The following is a 22486-nucleotide window of genomic DNA, read 5'->3' on the forward strand; positions in this document are numbered from 1 at the left end:
TAGTTTATCACTTCTTTTTTGAAAATTTCTTTTTCTAGACCTCCATGATACAATACTGTTCTGTCTTTCTATCACAGCTACATACTACTTCATTCACCCCATCAATAAAGGTTGGAAGTCTCATTAGGCTCAGTCCTGTATCTTCTCCTTTTTTTTGCTCTGTATTTTCTTCCTAGGTAATCACATTCTTATCCATTGCTCAAACTACTCTGTGTTCATAGATGACTCACAGATTTATATCATATCTCCAAACCAGACCTCTGTTTCCAGACCCATTTACCCAGACCTATTTACCCATTTCTGATTTTTTTTTTTTTTTTTTGAGATGGAGTCTCACTCTGTCTGTCACCCAGGCTGGAGTGCAGTGGTGAAATCTCAGCTCACTGCAACCTCTGCCTCCTGGGTTCAAGTGATTCTCCTGCCTCAGCCTCCCGAGTAGCTGGGACTACAGGCGTGCACCACCATGCCTGGCTAATTTTTGTACTTTTAGTAGAGATGGGGTTTCACCATGTTAGCCAGAATGGTCTTGATCTCTTGACCTTGTCATCCGCCCACCTCAGCCTCCCAAAGTGCTGGGATTACAGGCGTGAGCCACTGCACCCGGCCCCATCTCTGATTTTTTTCAGTTGTTTCAAAGACAACTTAGATTCAACATTTCCAAAACCAAACTCACAGTCCTTTCTCTTTGACCTCCCCCCTTAAAAAACCTCCAACAACTTGGTCTTATGGTATACCTCACCTTGGTGAATGATACCACTATCCATCCAGTGACAAAAACCAAGAAACTAAGTCTTGATATGTCTTTGCCTTCCATATCCAGTCTGTTACTAAGACCTATGGATTTAATGTAAATGTCTCTTGAATCTGTTTCCATCTCTACAACAACCATTCTAGTCCTAGTCCAAGCTACCATTGTCTTTCCATAACCTCATGTGATAACCCATTGATTTATCTGTGTCTCTTCTAACCCTCTACAAAGCATTCTTAATATATTCAGTTTAATATTTTCTTTCTTTTTTTTTTTTTTTTTTTGAGACAAGAGTTTCGCTCTTGTTTCCCAGGCTGGAGTGCAATGATGCGATCTCAGCTCACTGCAACCTCCACCTCGCCGGGTTCAAAGGATTCTCTTGCCTCAGCCTCCCAAGGAGCTGGGATTACAGGTGCCCACCACCACACCTGGCTAATTTTTTTGTATTTTTAATAGAGAGAGGGTTTCACCATGTTAGTCTGGCTGGTCTCAAACTCCTGACCTCAGGTGATCTGTTCACCTCGGCCTCCCAAATTGCTGGGATTACAGACATGAGCCACCGTGCCTGGCCCAGTGTAATATTTTCAAAATACAAATTGAAATGTATAAAAAACAGTAAAGACAGATACTGCCTCTGCTCACCGGAGCAGTCTGTTACTGAAGAAAGAACCCCGTTCTAAGATGTTTTTAACTTACCTTTGCCTGTCTGCTATTGATCATGATGTTTTGTTTTATTCTTTGTCTCTTATTTTTAAGACAGTTAATACTCTATATATTATCTCTAAACATTCTAAATTATTATATTTAAAAGTCCAAATATGTAAAAAATAAATTCTGGCTTCCTTTCCTGAAGTACTTTGTTTTACATATCTTTTCATCTGTGAACTGTTAAATAGTTTAAGAGTTACATTTTTTAGCATGATGAAGCCATTTCTAATGGGATAGGTGAAGGGCCTTTTTTTTTCTTTTTTTTTTTAAAGAAGTGCAGTATGAATTGATTAAGCAGTAGAATAGATACACTGAAGGTTATTTTACATATGTTCTTGATTTTCATTTTCTGTAGGCATGGTGAAAAGGTCAGTCTAAGCTCTAAGTGTGCAGAAATTGACCGAGAAATGATCAGTTCTCTTGGGGTTTCCAAGGCTGTGCTAAATAATGTCATTTTCTGTCATCAAGAAGATTCTAATTGGCCTTTAAGTGAAGGAAAGGCTTTGAAGCAAAAGTTTGATGAGATTTTTTCAGCAACAAGGTTTGTAACCCTTAAATAGACTTTGTAGTCCGTTAAGTTATTGAACTGTGTTTGCAATTTGGATGCTTCTTTTTAACAGAAAAAATTTAAAAAGCAGAAAAGTCATCAGTTACTACCTCTTACCCAGCAGCAACCATTGGGCATATTTTCTTTCACTTTTCTTTCTGTGCGTATATTTATTTACCTGATTGACAGCATAAATGTAATTTTTTTCACGTACCATTATGTCATAGGCATTTTACAATTTATTAAAAACTCATTGTAACTGTAATCTTAGTGACAGCATAATATCCCACTGTATGAATATATACCATAATTTACTTTGCCAGAAATTTGATTTTTGTTTTATATCTTCAAAGATACATTAAAGCCTTGGAAACACTTCGGCAGGTACGTCAGACACAAGGTCAGAAAGTAAAAGAATATCAAATGGAACTAAAATATCTGAAGCAATATAAGGAAAAAGCTTGTGAGATTCGTGATCAGATTACAAGTAAGGAAGCCCAGTTAACATCTTCAAAGGAGATTGTCAAATCCTATGAGAATGAACTTGAGCCATTGAAGGTAATTTGATTTTATTTTTAATTGACAAAAATTATATATCTTTATGGTATACAGCATGATGTTTTGATACAAGTATACATTGTGGAATGGCTAAATCAAGCTATTTAACGTGCATTACTTCAATTTTTTTATGGTGAGAACACTTAAAATCAACTCTCTTAGCAATTATATATTGTTATTAACTAAAGTCACAGTGATGTACAGTAGTTAATTTCTTGTATACTAAAGAGATAGTCCTTTTTTTACTATAGTAGCATTCTCCCCTTATTTGTATATGACACTGAATGGCTTGTATATTTCTTGAATTATCAGGGAGCTAATGTTTTAGGTCTATATTAGTCTTTAAATTGCTCAAAGAGCTTGGATTTGAAAGAAAACAAATTTGTAACATCACACTAAATTAGTAGTGTCGATCACTAGGTGTTAAATAGCAATATCATTACCCAACCTTACAGTTCTGTGTTAAGATTTTTTTTAATTGGCAGATCTTTCTAGAGAATTTTTAAACTTTGCAGAATGTTTTTGAAACATTCAAAAATTGCACAGAATTTGGAATTGATCCATAACATGTTGATATATTTGCAAATGAGTATACCTTTCTAAACCCTGTGATTTATAAGAAAGGCCTACAGGAAATTCCATTCATTCATTTAATAAGCATTATTGGGTGTCTTCTTTGTACCAGGGTATACTGTGCTTGAGTACAAAGAGGACTACAACAGCACCCCTGTCCTTAAGGTATTCATAGTCTAAATAAGTAAGAGCATTCTTAAAAATGGCTATTTGCTATGTTTTAGATAGTAGATTTTTTAAAGTCATTTAAAAATTTATTGATTTGGTTTTTAAAAAACTTACCTGTAAATACCAGTATAGATCTTTGAATCGTGAAGTAGAAAATACATACATTTTTAATGATGGCTATGCATAGAAATATATTGCAAGGGCTTCTGGGAGGAGGTAGGGCTGAGGTGGGCCTTGAAGAATGGGAAGAAATCAAGTCAGCAAACTAGAAGACATTTTATGTATGTTTGTATTTATTTATTTATTTATTTTTGATATGGAGTTTCGCTCTTGTTGCCCAGGCTGGCGTGCAGTGGCATGATCTCGGCTCACTGGAACCTCCGCCTCCCAGGTTCAAGCAGTTCTCCCGCTTAGCCTCCGGAGTAGCTGGGATTACAGGCATGCGCCACTACGCCCGGCTAATTTTTTGTATTTTAATAGAGACGGGGTTTCTCCATGTTGGTCAGGCTGGTCTCGAACTCCCGACCTCAAGTGATCCGCCTGCCTTGGCCTCCCAAAGTGCTGAGATTACAGGCATGAGCCACTGTGCCTGGAAATGTTTGTATTTATTTTGACTTTTCTTTTAAAAGTAATATGTGCCCCCAGTGAAAAAGTTATAAAAGGATATTAGGCGAAAAGTAAAACATAGTCTTCCATTTTTCATCTCTGACCTTCCAGAGTATATTTTACCTGCAACTTTTTTTAACTGCATATATACAATATATATGTGTATACAAACATTCACGTGTATGTATGTGTATATTTACCTTTACAAGCTTAATCAGAACAGGATTGTGAGAGGAAGAGTCTGGGTTAAGTAAATCAATATAAAAGGAGTAAATGGTCAATATGAACTGGGGTCAGATTATAGAAAGCTAATGGATTTCAGACTTAGTTCAATAGACAGAAGAGTGGAAGAGTATGTTATATTTTAAGATGAGTTGTCCTGATAACTCTGTGTGGGTCCCGTGGTAATTACCAAGATATTGGAACAGATTTCCTTTTTTTTTTCTTCTTTCCCCCTTGCCCCACTCCACATTTTATTTTCTTGAGGAGCATCTTGGTTGGAGAGATGACAAGCACATGTAATGGTAAGGCAGAAAAAAAGCAAGACCTGTAGGAGCTCTGAGGATAAAGAAAGAGAATTTCTATCTGAGGTAGCCAGAGAGGATTTTACAGTACTGAATTTGGCCATGACTTTTTTGATCATAAATGAGTAAGTCATTGGAGACATAGAGACAGTAAAATCCAAGCTGTCTTTGAACACTGTCAAGGAAATCCATATTGTCGAAATGAAGCATTTATATTGGAAATGATGTTAAGGTAGGGCTAAATGATAATACCTAGGATTTAGTGAGTGGTGCCAAGATTCTAACCAAGGCTGTAGCAGAGGTTGAGGTATTTATTTACTTGTTTGTGTTTAATTGTGAGTAATTCTCCAAGGGTTTAATATTCTCGGTATCCTCAGAGCCTGGAGCCTAGTGCCTGGCACATAGCAGGTGGTTCAATAAATGTTTATTAAGTAGATGACTTCCAAAGTCCTTTTTTTAGCTCTGACATGTGAAGATTCTTCCCTTCATAGAACCCAATTAAAGTTTGGATCAAATCGCCTTCCCAGAAAAGACTACGTCCTTTCAACCATGCACTAGAATGCATCCTTTCCCATTTTTACTGATTCCCTTTATCTTCAGGAACTCTCACTCTCTCATAAACTACTTTATTACCATCCCACCATATCCTGTCTTCTTTTTTTGGCCTACTTAGATCTGTTTTCCTTTCTTTCCTTAAATGGGAATTGCTAGAGGAATATGTTTCTAATTTTTTTTTCCTGCACTCACTTTCATGGTCCTTCTATACTTGATAGCCCAGCTGCTCTATTTTTTTATCTCATTCACACTGGCACCTAAGCTTTAAACCCTTGGCTGTTTTTGTTATTGTTGTCTGCCTGCTTGTCCTAGCTCCTTTTACTAGGTGTGTACTCTGGGGATAGAACCTATGTTTTTTGCTCTGGGATTAGAACCAAAACACAGATATCAAAGAAGGAATTCAGGGAATCTGGTGACTGGCTGGATTTAAGGAATGAAGCAGGTAGAGATGTCATGAAAGATCCAAGCCCAGATGATTATCGTAATGTTTGTGCTACCAAGAGGCAGTGAAAACACTGATGGAAAGAAACTGAGCACTTTGTAGAGTATCATAGTAGAGCTGTTAGTATTCATTGCTCTTAAGTATCCATCCAGTTATATTTGTTAGACTCTATTCAAAAGGTATTTTCTGAGTACGGAATTTTTTTCACAAGTGGTGCAAATGGTCTCATTAATTGAATGTTTACTGCCTAACACTAATCCAAGTGCTTCAAAATGTATAATGTAAACCCCATAGTAACTCTGTGAGGTTGTATAGGCAAGAAAACTGAGGTACAGGTATTCACAGTGGAAATAAGGGTTAAAGGTAGGATTTGAGTCCTCTGATTCCTAAGTTTATACTTTTTTTTTCTTTTTAAGTCAAGTTTATGAAGGTATAATATATGTATGGTAAAATCCACCCTTTTTAGAGTATAAATTCTATGAGTTAGGACATATGCATACAGTAGCATAACCATCACTACAATGAAGATGTAGAATATTTCAATCACTCCAAAAAGTTCTCTCAAAGTCCTTGCAGTCAGTCCTCTCCCCCTGCTCCCATCCATAGTAACCACTAATTTGTTGTCTGTCATTATAGTTTTGCCTTTTCCAGGGAGTGGCACATATATAGAATCATACAGTATGCAGACTTTTGTGTCTAGGATTTATCTATATTGCTGCATGTGTGAGTAATTCGTTCCTTTTTTTTTTCTTTGTTTGAGACGGAGTTTCGCTTTTGTTGCCCAGGCTGGAGTGCAATGGCGTGATCTCGACTCACTGCAACCTCCGTCTCCCAGGTTCAAACAATTATCCTACCTCAGCCTCCCGAGTAGCTGGGATTACAGGCATGTGCCACCACACCCAGCTAAATTTTTTTGTATTTTTATTAGAGACGGGGTTTCTCCATGTTGGTCAGGCTGGTCTCGAACTCCCAACCTCAGGTGATCTGCCCACCTTGGCCACCCAAAGTGCTGGGATTACAGGCGTGAGCCACTGTGCCCTGCAATTCATTCCTTTTTATTGTGGAGGCGCATTCCTTCCATTGTATGAATATATTATAAGTTTTTTCCTCATCCATTCTGTGGCTGATGGACATTAAGTTGTTTTTGGTTGAACTAGTTTACAGTCCCACCAACAGTGTAAAAGTGTTCCTATTTCTCCACATCCTCTCCAGGACCTGTTGTTTCCTGACTTTTTAATGATGGCCATTCTAACTGGTGTGAGATGATATCTCATTGTGGTTTTGATTTGCATTTCTCTGATGGCCAGTGATGATGAGCATTTTTTCATGTGTCTGTTGACTGCATAAATGTCTTCTTTTGAGAAGTGTCTGTTCATATCCTTCGCCCACTTTTTAATGGGGTTGTTTGTTTTTTTCTTGTAAATTTGTTTGAGTTCTTTGTAGATTCTGGATATTAGTCTTTTGTCAGATGGGTACATGGCAAAATTTTTCTCCCATTCTGTAGGTTGCCTGTTCACTCTGATGGTAGGTTCTTTTGCTGTGCAGAAGCTCTTTAGTTTAATTAGATCCCATTTGTCAGTGTGGTGCTTCCTCAAGGATCTAGAAATAGAAATACCATTTGACCCAGCCATCCCATTACTGGGTATATACCCAAAGGAATATAAATCATGCTGCTATAAAGACACATGCACATATATGTTTATTGCAGCACTACTAACAATAGCAAAGACTTAGAACCAACCCAAATGTCCAACGATGATAGACTGGATTAAGAAAATGTGGCACATATACACCATGGAATACTATGCAGCCATAAAAAATGAGTTCATGTCCTTTGCAGGGACATGGATGAAGCTGGAAACCATCATTCTCAGCAAACTACCTCAAGAACAAAAAACCAAACACCGCATGTTCTCACTCATAGGTGGGAATTGAACAATGAGAACACTTGGACACGGGAAGGGGAACATCACACACCGGGGCCCGTTGTGGGGTGGGGGGAGGCGGGAGGCATAGCATTAGGAGATACCCCTAATGTAAATGATGAGTTAATGGGTGCAGCACAGCAGCATGGCACATGTATACATATGTAACAAACCTGCGTGTTGTGCACATGTACCCTAGAACTTAACGTATAATAAAAAAATATTTAAAAAGTTGTTTTCAGCTTTGGGCTGTTACAGATAAAACTGCTATAAACTTTTGTATACAGGTCTTTGGATAACTTTAGGAATGGGGTTGCTAGGTTGTATGGTAAATATGTGTTTAACCTTATGCGTTACCAGATGGCTGTACCATCTGGTACCACTTCATAGTCCTACCAACAATTTATGGGAATGTAATTGCTCTGCATTCTCATCCCCACTTAGAACTGTCAGTCTTTTTCATTTTAGCCATAATAGTAGGGGTGTGGTAGTATCTCATTGTGAGGTTGTATTTCTTTATATTTTTAATTTGTGTTTTCCTAGTTGATCAGTCAATTGATTATTGATTTTGAGCATCTTTTCATGTATTTATTTGCCACCTGAATATCTTCGTTAGCTTCGTTAGTAAAATGTAAAAACCTTTTGCCTATTTTTCAATATTATTTATTTATTGGCCATTTTATTATTGAGCTGTGAGAGTTCTTTTTTGTTTTTTTTTTCTTTTTTTTGAGACAGGGTCTCGCTCTCTCACCCAGGCCAGAGTGCAGTGGTGTGATCTTGGCTCACTGCAACCTCTGACTCCCAGGCTCAAGTCATCCTTCCACCTCAGCCTCCCGCGTAGCTGGGACTACAGGCGCACACCACCATACCCAGCTAATGTTTTTTAATTTTTTTGTAAAGGCAAGGTCTCACCAGGTTACCCAGACTGGTCTCAAACTTCTGGGCTCAAGCAGTCAGCCTGCCTCAGTCTCCCAAAGTGCTGGGATTACAGGTGTGAGCTACAGTGCCAGGCAGAGAGTTCTAAATATGTTCTGGATACAAGCCCTTTATCAGATACTGGTTTTGCAGATATTTCTTAACTGCTTTTCAGAGGACAGGAGTTTTAAATTTTGATCAGGTACAGTTTATCAACTTTTTTCTCTTATGGTTTATGCTTTTTGTTTCATATTTAGGAAGTCTTTGTCTGACCCAGTGTCACAAAAATATTCTTCAATGTTTTCCTCTAAAAGTTCTATAGTTTGAGTTCTTATAATTAAGTATATGCTTCATTTCAGAATCTTAATATGATACGAGGTAAAAGTTGAGGTTTACTTTCTTACATATAAGTGTCCACTTCTAGCACCCAGAGCCTAGTCATTATGATACCCTGCCTCCTAATCTTATTGTCATCTTATCTCCCAATCTTAACTATACAGTTTTGTACAAGTCAGTTAAGTCCTTTGAATTTCCTGCTCAGTATATACTTTTGTGAGGATGAGAGAGAATTTATAGCAGCACTTAGTACAATGTCTGGAACATAGCAGACATTCAATCAGTGATACCTGAGACTGTTGTTCTTGGTAAAATTATTTTTTTCAAATCTCTCTTTCATTTCGCTAACATTGAACACCTACTGCATGTTCTGGGAGTACATTAGGGAACAAAGTAAACAAAGTTTCTGTTTTTAGGCTGTTTACGTTCATATACAAATCACAAGCTATACTATTAGTATAATTTTAATAAATTATGTTAAAGTTAAGGATGCATTTTGGTGCAATTATGAAAGTTTGCAATTGCCGTCTAAGCATTCCAATAACTTAATATGTTAGTTTAAAATTAGGTTCTGCTGGGCATGGTGGTACATACTTATAGTCCCAGCTACTTGGAGGCTGAGGTGGGAGGAACACTTGAGCCCAGGAGTTCAAGTTGTATTGCACTGTTATTGCACCTGTGAATAGCCACTCCAGCCAGGGCAACATAGCAAGACCTTGTCTCTGCATTAGAAATAATAAAAGTAGGTTCTAAAAATGTCTTAGAAGAAGAGTTGGTCAGTTTTGGAATCATAGAGGCAAACACTAGAAGAATATCCCCAGCATCATCCAGTAAGAGAATGCCCCGAACCAGATCCCAGTATTCCTAGGAGATGAGGCAACCAGCTGTCTCTGGAAGCGAGCCTCAGAGCAGGCCACTGAGCTCCTTTCTTGTACTTCACTTGCTCAGAGTCCTCTGTGGTTGAGCAAGCCTTGGATTAAAGTATACTCTTCATGTAAATTTGCCTATGGGCTCAGAATGCATTGGTAACTCACCATGAATTTCTAGCCCTCTCAGTAGTCCTGACTTAAAAAAAAAATACATTAAATAGTTACCTTTTTAAGGACTAAGTAACTCTAAATGCCCAATGAATGAATAATGACTTTTGTGGCAGGTACTGAGGACAGGGCATGGTGTCTGGAGTTAGAAGTGGAATTTAATTCCTGCTTCTCTCTACTAGCTGTGAGGATTTGGGCCAAATTACTTAATGTCTCTGAACTTCAGTTTCTCTAGGCCCGCTCTACAGTGTTATTGTTAGCCTTAAATGAGATCACTTTTACTAAATGCCTGGACCTGGAGTATCTTACTTGTCTTCATCTATCAGCCGTGTAAGCTATAGTGAGTTTTATTTATGTAATGTTTCTTTATTTTCAGAATCGTCTAAAAGAAATTGAACATAATCTCTCTAAAATAATGAGACTTGACAATGAAATTAAAGCCTTGGATAGCCGAAAGAAGCAAATGGAGAAAGATAATAGTGAACTGGAAGAGAAAATGGAAAAGGTTTGTGGTGGTAGAATTTTGTTCTGCTTCAAAATTTTGGGATTGTTGTAATGAACTTTATTTGAATCCATTTTGCCATCCACATTGTAAAAAAACAAATACAGGTATTGTTACTTCTGTGTATATGTTAAAATGAAGGATATTGAATAAGGTTTGGTTTATATTTGGTACCTCAAAGTGATCACATTTTCTTATGTTTGTACGTTAAAGCTTTTTATTTTGGTGTTACACAGGTTTTTCAAGGGACTGATGAGCAACTAAATGACTTATATCATAATCACCAGAGAACAGTAAGGGAGAAAGAAAGGAAATTGGTAGACTGTCATCGTGAACTGGAAAAACTAAATAAAGAATCTAGGCTTCTCAATCAAGAAAAATCAGAACTGCTTGTTGAACAGGGTAGGACAAAATGTTTATTTGGTCGTTTTTCCTACTATGATAGTATACATTTTCTGTATGAATGAAGAATCTCCAAGGACTTATGCTGAGTGAAAAGCCAATCTTAAAAGGCTGTACACAGTATGTTTCCATTTATATAACATTTTTATAATGTCAAAATTTTAGAAGTAGTGGAGAAATTAGTGGTTGCCAGGGATACTGGGTAAGAGAAAGGACAGGAGGGAGCTAGGTATGGTTATGATTAGAACAAAAAGAGAGTTCTTGTAGTATTGGAACTGTTCAGTATCTTGACTGCCATAGTGGATATATGAACCTACACAGGTGATAAAATTATATAGAACTTAATACACACACATACACATGCTCAGGGGTACAAATAAAATTGGGGAAATTAGAATAAGATTGACGGATTATATCATTATCAGTATCCTGGTTGTGATATTTTACTGCAGTTTTGCAAAATGTTATCATTGGGGAAAACTGGGCAAAATGTACAGGAGACACACTGCATTATTTTTTATAACTCATGTGAATTTACAGCTATCTCAACTTTTTAAGAGCCAGTTGAAAAAGAAATTATGAGGTTTTTTTTTTTTAAAGGTCGTCTACAGCTACAAGCAGATCGCCATCAAGAACATATCCGAACTAGAGATTCATTAATTCAGTCTTTGGCAACACAGCTAGAATTGGATGGCTTTGAGCGTGGACCATTCAGTGAAAGACAGATTAAAAATTTTCACAAACTTGTGAGAGAGAGACAAGAAGGGGAAGCAAAAACTGCCAACCAACTGATGGCAAGTATTTTGAAATACACTATTTGTTATTTTGTTTGCATCATATTCTCTACTCAAATTGTTTTAATTTTTGGTTGGACTCCATTTTGGCATATTTTTCTATTAGTGTTAGGATAAAATCTGCTACAAGGCAGAAAAACCTTTATTGAAGCAAATGTTCTTAAGTGTATAAAGATAAAAATATGAAGAAAATGTAAACCTACATTTTTTATTTGGTTTTAAGTAAAAATTTTTAAAAAATTAATTGCAGAGAAAACATCTGCTCACAGTTAATGATTATCTCTGGGTAATGGTTTTGATTGTTTTTAAAATACAGTCTTGAACCACATGTTTTGGTCAGTGATGGACCATATATTTGACATTGGTGCCATAAAATTATTATACTGTATTTTACTGTATGTTTTCTGTGTTTAGATATGTTTAGATACATAAATACTTATCATCATGTTACAGTTGCCAAAGTATTCAGTACAGTAATATGCTGTATAGGTTTGTAGCCCATAAACAATAGGCTACACCATATAGTCTATGTGTGTAGTAAGCTATACCATGTAGGCTTATGTAAATACATTCTGATGTTCACACAATGATAAAATTGCCTAATGATGCATTTCTCAGAATATATCCCTGCTGAGCAACACATGACTGTACATTTTTGTATTTTCTTCAGTGTACATATATTCCTTTTGTAATTTAAAAACTTTTTCTTAAATTGTTTAGTAAATTATTAATGCTCATTCTTTACATACGCATTTAGAATGACTTTGCAGAAAAAGAGACTCTGAAACAAAAACAGATAGATGAGATAAGAGATAAGAAAACTGGACTGGGAAGAATAATTGAGTTAAAATCAGAAATCCTAAGTAAGAAGCAGAATGAGCTGAAAAACGTGAAGTATGAATTACAGCAGTTGGAAGGATCTTCAGACAGGATTCTTGAACTGGACCAGGAGCTCATAAAAGCTGTAAGATATTGTTTGAATAATCTAATAATTTTAAGATATAAGACTTTTAGAAGTATTTTGTCTATTTTTAATCCTAAGATTATAGCATTTTAATAAAAACATCAACTTTGTCTTATTCTCTTGTAAAATGAATTCATCTGAATATCTTGATCTTCTGACTCTTTGGTTCTACAACCTGATAGACTGAAAATTAGAATCACATAGGGAGCTTTTTAAAGATACTGTACTCAGGCCTTAAAGCTTCAGACCTTCCAAATCAAAATCTCTGAGAATGGGGCATAGAAATGTACGTTCAAAACACAACAAAACTGGGTAATTCTCAGGAGCACCTTGATTAGAACACTTACCAGGCCGGGTGCGGTGTGTCTCATGCCTGTAATCCCAGCACTTTAGGAGGCCAAGGCAGGCAGATCACCTGAGGTCAGGAGTTCAAGACCTGCCCAGTCAACATGGTGAAACCCCGTCTCTGCTAAAAATACAAAAATTAGCCAGGCATGGTGGCGCGTGCCTGCAGTCCCAGCTACTTGGGAGGCCAGGGCAGGAGAGTTGCTTGAATCCGGGAGGCGGAGGTTGCAGTGAGCCAAGATCGCACCACTGCTCTCTAGCCTGGGTGACAGAGTGAGACTCCATCTCAAAAAAAAAAAAAAAAAAAAAAAAAAAAAAAAAAATGCTTACCAAAGTTTTAAAAAAGCAAGTATTTTTCCTCTAGGTCATTGTAATTCTGGATGATTTTTGCTGTATTATTACTTTTTCTGTGGTAAAAACTTTCTTAGCCAATCTTTTCAGGTATTTCCATATTTTCTTTCTTGCTTCTAGTCCGTCCTCCTTCACATCTCCATTACCAAAGTAAGCATTCTAAAGCATGGCAAACTTCTTAAAGCCCATCTTGATAATTTACATAAACATGTATGTTTGCTCCGTAACTCACCATTGTAGCATACATTTTTGTCAGTTTAGCACTTCATCAGTGTTGTCTTATTGGGGTGGGGAGATTATTGGTCAGGGACCACATCACACTATTTTTATAGTTTCTACATACCAGGCAATATAGTGAATTACATGGGGACTTAATAAATATTTAATTGTTGACTGAGGACTCACTAATCTGTGTACTTAGACACGTCTCCTAATTTTACACTAATTCTCACATTTCTTTCCTGTTTGACCCTTCTAGGTTTATTTACTAATTCTCTACCATTATAACATAGTAAGGTCACTTTAATAAGATATACCTTAGAGCATATATAGTGCCTTATGTTTTTTTCTCTTGTTGGATACAAACAGTAATATTTGGAACATTCTGAGGAGTAGTTAATTTCTAATACACTTTGTCATTATTTTAATTGTTGCACAAAATATATAACACCTTTGCATTTGTATGAATTATCGACTAGGAACGTGAGTTAAGCAAGGCTGAGAAAAACAGCAATGTAGAAACCTTAAAAATGGAAGTAATAAGTCTTCAAAATGAAAAAGCAGACTTAGACAGGACCCTGCGTAAACTTGACCAGGAGATGGAGCAGTTAAACCATCATACAACAACACGTACCCAAATGGAGATGCTGACCAAAGACAAAGTATGATTTTTCTTTTTGCTCTAATTATACTGTCTGGTACTTAAAATAGCCTACCTATTTTAAGTCATAGACTATAAGGTATTAAGTTGGTATTGACTTTATATTTTAGAGGCTAAGTGAGCTTAGTACTCTATATAATAGACTTTCAAGCTTAAAAGTTATTGTTTAATTACAAAAAGTTAATACAGAAATGTGTATATATGTATATACACACATGCACATTACCGTTTTTTAACATACAGAAGTTTTAAAATTTTATATTGTTTGACTTGGTACTCCACTCTTAAGGCTTAGAAAGACCATCCCCACTTGAAGACTTTAAGAACTTTCAGAAATTTTATATTTTATTTTCATATTTTTATAGTTTTAAGCTTAGAACTTTAGTCAATCTATAATTTATTTTTGTTCTTGATATAATGTGGAGATATAGACTTTATTTTTAAAAGATTTTTTTTTACCTATAGGCTGACAAAGATGAACAAATCAGAAAAATAAAATCTAGGCACAGTGATGAATTAACCTCACTGTTGGGATATTTTCCCAACAAAAAACAGCTTGAAGACTGGCTACATAGTAAATCAAAAGAAATTAATCAGACCAGGGACAGACTTGCCAAATTGAAGTAAGTTGCAACATTTGGAGATGTAATAGAAATCTCTTGTTTCATGCTTACCTGTTTAATTGTTTTAAATAATTTATTGTCATGAAATAGTATGTTATATTGATAAACTTTAGTTCTTGCATACAAGGAGACTTCAGAAAGTTCATGGAAAAATGGAATTAAAAGATAAAAATTTTAAATAAACTGTATTTCTCAACATAAGCTGCATCAAGTTCAAGACTCTTCTGAGCAATGATACCAGCAATTTAGTTCAGTCCTGAAGAACTGAGGGTCCTGGGAATTTAACCATGTCAGTGTAGTCTTTTTTACATTGTTAGCATAAAAATGGGTGCCCTTTAAAGATTTTTTTAAGATTAAGAAACTAGAAGACAGGAGAAGCCAAATCAGGACTGTAAGGTGGATGCCTAATGATTTCCCATCAAAACTCTTGCAAATGGCCCTTGTTTGATGAGAGGAATGAGCAGGAACATTGTCGTGGTGGAAAAGGACTCTCTGGTGAAGCTTTCCTGGGCATTTTTCTGCTAATGCTTTGGCTAGCTTTCTCAGAACACTCTCATAATAAGCAGTTGTTACCATTCTTTGGCCCTCCAGAAAGTCAGCAAGCAAAATGCCTTGAGCATCCCAAACAACTGTTGCCATGTCCTTTGCTCTTATCTGGTCTGCTTTTGCTTTGACTGGACCACTTCCAGCACTTGTTAGCCATTGCTTTCATTGTGCTTTGTCTTCAGGATTGTACTGGTAAAGCCACATTCCATCACCTCCTGTTAAAATTCTTTGAAGAAATGCTTTAGGAACTTGATCCCACTTATTGAGGAAGTTCTGCTGTTGTCTGCAACTGATCTGGAAGCAGTGATTTTGGGCATCCATCAAGTAGAATGTTTACTCAACATTAATTTTTCAGTCAGAATTGTGTAACCTGAGTCAATTGAGGTGTCTATGGTGTTGGCTTTTGTTTCTGCTATTAATCATTGATCTTCTTCAATTAGGGCATGAAGAAGATGACTTTTTTCCTCACAAATTGATGTGAACAGTCTGTCACTGTGGGCTTCATCTTTAATATCATCTCATCCCTTCTTAAACTGAGTTATCTATTTGTAAATTGCTGATTTCCTTGGGGCATTGATCTCATAAACTTGTTGTAAAGTATCAGTGATTTCACCATTCTTCCACTCACACTTCACCATAAATTTGATATTTGTTCTTGCTTCAGTTTTAGCTCTAATTGGGGCTCTTTTCAAACTGATGTCTTAACCTTGTTAGTGCCTTAAACTAGATCCTATTCAGACATAACAAGTTAGTATGAGTTTATTTCAGTGCAAAACATTTTGAACTTCATGCATAGTTTTTTTTATAATACACATTTTCCATGAACATTTTGAAGACCCCTCATATTTTACAAATTGAGTAAAATGGTAATGGATAGTAATTTAGGCCTCTTGTCCCTTGAAAATTTGTAGACCTATGAAGATTAAAATTTAAAAATTCTATTTTCATTTCTGTGAGTAATGCATTATAAAAAGTGATCATGTTTCTCAGATGTTACCTTGGATGGTGGTTGGATAAGTGGGTCAAAAATTCCACACAGATTTTTGAGGAAAGTAGAGGACTTGGCTTTGGTGATGTTTAATCTGTGTTTCTTGTGGAAGTATCTGTGAGGGAATACAATATTGGAGTTTGAAATTCAGGAGTTTGGAAGTTGTTGCTATGTAAGGGGTACTCAAAGTCATTAGTATGTCACCTTGAGAGAGTTAGGCAAAGAGAAGGAGTTACAATTAGATTCCTGGGAAGCACAAACATTTAAAATGTTAGCAGGCAAAGGAAAAGGAGCAAGTGAAGGAAACTGGGATGTGCCCAGGGAACCAGGGTGAGAGCCAGATAGCTGTGGTGTCTGGGTGCCTTGGGAAAATAGTCTCCAAGGAGAAGGTCAACAGTGTTTGGTGCTACATAGAGGTAGAGTAAGATGAAGACTGTACTTGGCACTTAGATCACTGGTGATCTTGATAAGTGCTCAAGGGAGTCTAGGATAATGAAAATATCATCTATATTAGTTACTTTTTTCCAGATTTTTACTGTGACTCACGATGGGTAGTCATAATGAAGAAGCATGTGTGCAGTCACACACATTTATCTGAAACAAACTTCTCAAAGTAGTACATATACATACAGCCCACTCCAATATGTTACCATCTATTCTGTTTCATTTTTAAAAAAATATGCTGAATACGATACATTAAATTGATTACATGGTAGCTAATGCATCAAAACCTGCAAACTGAAAAACCATGTTATGTGTGAGTATTGAGGTTGGCTAGGATGATGTTTAAGAGTTAAAGTAGAGATAAATTGTACTAGTAAGCAAAATCTTTGATGAATGAGAGGGAATGACTGATCTGGAGGCAAGTGGATGACAGCAACAAGGAGGGGGAGGATACAAAGAAACAGTATTTACAGGAGAGTAAGGAAGTAGTATTTGTGAAAGGACTAAAGGGAATTACGGGAATGTTCTCCTGTCTTCTTTCTGTCCAATAGTCCTAGCAAGCATCTTGCTGAGGCTTAACCTGGGATCAAAGACCATGAACCCCCAGAAACCAGGCAGAATTATGTGTACATTTTTCTGGGAGCAGGCCCATGAGTAGGACTGGCAGGTGAGTCAGTGTCCTAGGGGGAGAGTTAAGGCAGAAGTGGACTAGTCCCTCAACTTCTGAAAAAAAGTATTTGATCATACCAAGCTCTTCTAATGATTTGTTGGCAGAATTTGTCTTGTTTTTGCCTACTCAAACTTTCGAATGAATTTCTCCTATTTTAAAATGAAAATCCATATTTGCTCTTATTTTAGCAAGGAACTAGCTTCATCTGAGCAGAATAAAAATCATATAAATAATGAACTAAAAAGAAAGGAAGAGCAGTTGTCCAGTTACGAAGACAAGCTGTTTGATGTTTGTGGTAGCCAGGATTTTGAAAGTGATTTAGACAGGCTTAAAGAGGAAATTGAAAAATCATCAAAACAGCGAGGTAAGTTGCCTACTTTATGTTATCAGGATACTTTGACACCTTTGAATTTTCATTCACAGGTAACTGTTAAGGATGGGGAATTTAAAAACCTGGTTATGGAGCCTAATGGCTTGGATTTCAGTCCTGGCTTTACAACTTACTCACTGTGTGACTTTAGGCAAGTTACTGAAACCTTCCTGTGTTTCATTGTCTATAAAATGACACAACTACCACCTGCGGTACTAAGGCGTGAATGAAATTATAGTTGTAAAGCCCTTAGAACAGTGCCTGGCACATAGAAAGCTCTCAGTAGGCATTTTATTATACTTATAATGTGTTACCAAAAAATATTAATACAAATCTGAATGTATCATGCTCTTTGGAAGAGAATATCGGAATTTTAAATATCAGAATTTTTATTTATTTTATAATATATTTATGAAGCAAGAATAATCATATATTTGTAGAAAAAGATACAACCATATTCACAATACTGTATTTTATGTTTTTTCTCATTGGTGATATAATTTATTTTCTTAAAATAGCCATGCTGGCTGGAGCCACAGCAGTTTACTCCCAGTTCATTACTCAGCTAACAGATGAAAACCAGTCATGTTGCCCCGTTTGTCAGAGAGTTTTTCAGACAGAGGCTGAATTGCAGGAAGTCATCAGTGATTTGCAGTCTAAACTGCGACTTGCTCCAGATAAACTCAAGTCAACAGAATCAGAGCTAAAAAAAAAGGAAAAGCGGCGTGATGAAATGCTGGGACTTGTGCCCATGAGGTAAGAATGGGATTTACCTTCACTGTACATGTAGCAGCACATTGTAAAAGGTACCCATCTCATGCCTGGGCAGATGCTAGTTACTCAGTAAGGACTCTGAGCTGGTATGCCCTGTCTTATGTCACTTCTATGATAAGAAGATTCAATTATTTTGTTTAAAGGTAAGCTTGTTTCCTGTCTTTTTTTCTTTTTCTTTTTCTTTTTTCTGAGACAGAGTCTCTCTCTGTCACCTAAGCTGGAGTGCGGTGGCACGATCTTGGCTCCTTGCAACCTCCACCTCCCAGAAGCTATTCCCATGCCTAGTCTCCTCAGTAGCTGGGATTACAGGCATGCACCATCATGCCCAGCTAATTTTTGTAATTTTTAGTAGAGACGGAGTTTCACCATGTTGGCCAGGCTGACCTCGAACTCCTGGCCTCAAGTGATTGGCCCACCTCGGCCTCCCAAAGTGCTGGGATCACAGGTGTGAGCACCGTGCATGGCCAGTAAGCTTATTTCTTAAACTATGAGGTAGACACAGTCTTTACGTTCTTTTGTATGTGTTTAATTCCCAAGACTTAGCTTGTGGGCATAGATTTTCACAGATTTAGGACTGTCTGTTGATATGCCACTTTCTGAACCCAGCAAAAGAATTTAAGTACTGAAAAGTTCTCCCGGAAGACAGATTTTAAACTATGTTTTTAATGTCTTTTCCACTTTCTAAAAGAATGAATCATAGATGATTTTCAGTTGTTTATATTTTCCCTCACTTGTACAAAAAATTCGTGTTATGTTCTGTTTACAAACAGAAATCAAGTCAAGAAATATGTGATGATTGCCTTAGTGTCTCCCAGGATATAGAGAACAAGGCTAGTCCCAGAGACCTAAGACATGACCCTCCAGGAGCTAATGGTCTGATTAAGAAGACAAGCTCTCAGAATTCAACATTTAGAAAGCTAGGCTTAATAAAGTGCTTAAAAAAATGATTCAAACAGATGTGTTAGGTAAGAAGGGAGGAGTCAATGGATACAGAATGAGAAGAATATTACGAGAATGAGGCAGGAAGAGGAATATAAGGCCTGGAGAAGTTCATTCAGCTCAACTGAGAGGAGACGGAAGTCAGAACACGGTGCAAAGGGAAGAGGAATATGACCTATACTGCAGTAGAAATGTTATCTGGAGTTTGGGGAATTATTTATAGGGATTGAGTCCTGTACGTTGGGGAGATAGGGCTACATTATATTCAGGCCTAGTTATAACTCTTTCTGTTAGGTGATGAGGAGCCAACCTGAGGGATTTAATGAAAGATATATTTTAGGAAAATTAATCTAATATTAATACATTGACTGAAACAGGCTGAGAAAAGCTCAGGAAGCAGAAAAACCAGGAGAGTGAAAGTGATTGTCCTGGAAAACCAAGGAGGAGTTTCAGGAAAAGGAGAAAGAAAGGTCTAAGAAGATGTGGTTTGTGGCAGCCAACTTCTAAGATGGTCCCTAGTAATCTCAGCCTCTTGGTATTTATACTCTTGTGTAGTCCCCTCTCATGCTGTTGCAGGATTGGTCTATATAACTGATAAAACAGGCAGAAGTGATAGCATGGCCTTTCCAACATTAGGTTATTTAAGGTACTATGGCTTCTTCTGTTCTCGCATGTGCTTGTACCCTCATGTGAACTTGCTCAGTCTCCCCCACTCCTCCCCTCTCTCACCCGCTCTGTCCCCCTCTGTCTCTTGTCTGAGGGAAGCTAGCTGCCATGTTGCAAGCAGCCCTCTGGAGAGGCCCATATGGCAAGGACCTGAGGCCTTTGAGCAAGTGAGTTTGGAAGCAGACTTTGTAGCAGTCAAGCCTTAAGATGACTGCAGTCCTGGCCGACAGCTTGATTGCAACTTCATGCGAGACCCTGAGTCAGAAGCATATCTCTTGATCCTCATATCTCTGAGAAATAATAAGTGCTGTTATTTTAAGCTGCTAAGTTTTGGGATACTTTGTTATGCAACAATAGATAACCAACACAAGCATCAAGGGTGAAAACCAGATTATTGGGGCCACAGAGATGAGGAGACAGAGGCAGTAGTTTGAGAATAAAAAGGAAGGAGAGGAATATGGTAGTATCTTGAAAAGAAAAAGATCAAATGGATAAAATTTGAAACTGGTAGAAAGTACATGTAGTAGAAATGTGAGTTTAGTTCTGTGTTAGACGGTTATACAATAAATGGCAGAAATTAACATCGCATTATATTTTAGGACCCTAGCTGTCACGGCTCCCTTTTTTTTTATTTTTATTTTTTGAGACAGAGTTTTGCTCTGTCGCCCAGGCTGGAGTACAGTGGCGCAGTCTTGGCTCGCAGCAACCTCCACCTCCCTGGTTCAAGCAATTCCCCTGCCTGAGCCTCCCAAGTAGCTGGGATTACAGGCGCAGGTCACCAGGCTCGGCTAATTTTTTTGTATTTTTAGTAGAGAGAGGGTTTCATCATGTTGGCCAGACTGGTCTCAAACTCCTCACCTCAGGCAATCGCCTGCCTCAGCCTCCCAAAGTGCTGGGATTACAGGTGTGAGCCACCTTGCTGGGCCACAGTTTCTCCTCTAAGAGTAAGGTGCATGTCTTACTCATTGTTGTATCTCCACAGTTCCTTGTATATTGCAACTTTGATAACTATTTGCTAAATGAATGAGAACTGTAATGTCTGTTCCAATTATTTATTGCTGTGTAACAAACCTCAAATCTGTCTCACAGTAATTAATTTTTTATGGTTCTGTGGTATGACTGGGCTCAGCTAGGTGGCTTTCACTTGGGATCTTACGGTTGCAGTCAGATGTTGGCTGCAGTCATCTCAAAGCATAACTGAGTTGGATGTTCTTGATGGCTCACATGACTGACAGTGATGCTTGCTGTTGTCTGGGAGCTCAGCTGGGGATGTCAAAATAGGACATCTTCATATGGCCTCTGCATGTGTCTTAGGCTTTTGGCAGCATAGTGACTGGGTTACTAAACAGTATCCCAAGAATAAGTATTCCATGAACAGGAAGTAGAAGCTACAAGTCCTTTAAGGCCTAGACCAAGAAACTGGCATGGTGACACTTCTTTTTCTATTGGTTAGAGTGGTCACAGACACTCCCAAGATTCAGTGAGGGACATCTTCTTGATGGGAAGAGTGTCAAAGTACTTGTGGCTGACTTGAATCTGCGTAACCCTGTATCTGCAGTAGCATCTGTGTGCCATTCTGGTTACCTAGAGACTAGGCAACCACACATTTGTATATTCTATATTGTAACTTTGATAACTATTTGCTAAATGAGTGAGAACTGTAGTGTCTATTCCCGTTATTTATTGCTGTGTAACAAACCCCCTCAAATCTGTCTCACAGTGATTAGTTTTTCATGGTTTCATGGGATGACTGGGCTCGGCTAGGTTAGCCAGGTAAATGGCTGGTTACCACACATTTTAAGAGAACCTGAAGCTAGAAAAGGCCTAGAGGAAGCACTAAAAATGCACCAAGATGCTGGCAGGGCTGCTAAGTGAGGACACGTGTGAGGAAACCATTTTCATAAAGAAACCAAAACTTGAAGACCTGAAGAGCAGGGAAATGATGAACCCCTGTTTGTTTAGCAAGCTCTAACAGAATGTCAGTGGGCCATTCTGGAAAACTGGAGAAGGATGAGTTTGGGACAAATGAGAGAGGAAGTCTTCTTCCCAATAGTAGGAAATAACATTATAAAACACTTTTTTTTAAGTTTAAATAAATCCACAAATGAAAGGTCAATAATGAATTAAGAGGACTTGATTGATTGATAGATAGGGTCTTGCTCCTGTCACCCAGGCTAGAGTGTAGTGGTGTGATTGATTATAGCTCATTGAAGCCTTGAACTCCTAAGCTCAAGCAATCCTCCTACCTCAGCCTCCCAAAGTGCTGGGATTACAGGCATAAGCCACCATGCCCAACCAAGAGGACTTTTTTTTTTTTTTTAATATGGGAAAACAATTGCCTAAGAGTGCAGTCAGGTTGATTTCAAATTCCAACTCTGCTGGGTGACCTTAGGGATGTTACTTAACCCATTTGGGCCTTAGTATCCCCCACGTAAAGTGAGGGGATTGACTTACATGGTCATTAAGCTTCCTTCCACCTCTGGTTAGGACACTACTTTCAGATATCCCCTGGGGTCACTTTCAGAGACATTGTGGAGGTCTATTTATGATAGTCACTTAGGTGGAAGGTTATTGGTGAAGAGGGGT

General features: G+C 37.6%; 1 protein-coding gene across 6 annotated transcripts in view; it reads left to right on the forward strand.

The window, feature by feature from the left end:
• RAD50 (RAD50 double strand break repair protein) overlaps nt 1-22486 on the forward strand; it is a 91127-nt gene that overhangs the window by 23159 nt on the left and 45482 nt on the right. For 3 of the 6 annotated variants that reach the window (XM_030818576.1, XM_030818562.1, XM_030818555.1), the window contains exons 4-14: nt 1812-1997; nt 2357-2561; nt 10019-10147; nt 10381-10546; nt 11147-11340; nt 12098-12304; nt 13479-13511; nt 13699-13881; nt 14346-14503; nt 17340-17515; nt 18040-18277. In XM_030818576.1, coding sequence (XP_030674436.1) covers nt 1812-1997; nt 2357-2561; nt 10019-10147; nt 10381-10546; nt 11147-11340; nt 12098-12304; nt 13479-13511; nt 13699-13881; nt 14346-14503; nt 17340-17515; nt 18040-18277 — 1875 coding nt within the window. Of the gene's footprint in view, nt 1-1811; nt 1998-2356; nt 2562-10018; nt 10148-10380; nt 10547-11146; nt 11341-12097; nt 12305-13478; nt 13512-13698; nt 13882-14345; nt 14504-17339; nt 17516-18039; nt 18278-22486 lie in introns of those variants that run through there. The other 3 variants (XM_030818568.1, XM_003259941.4, XM_030818585.1) reach the window with 2 other exon arrangements.

Source organism: Nomascus leucogenys, chromosome 2 (genome assembly GCF_006542625.1).
Source record: "Nomascus leucogenys isolate Asia chromosome 2, Asia_NLE_v1, whole genome shotgun sequence".
NCBI classification, from domain to species: domain Eukaryota; kingdom Metazoa; phylum Chordata; class Mammalia; order Primates; family Hylobatidae; genus Nomascus; species Nomascus leucogenys.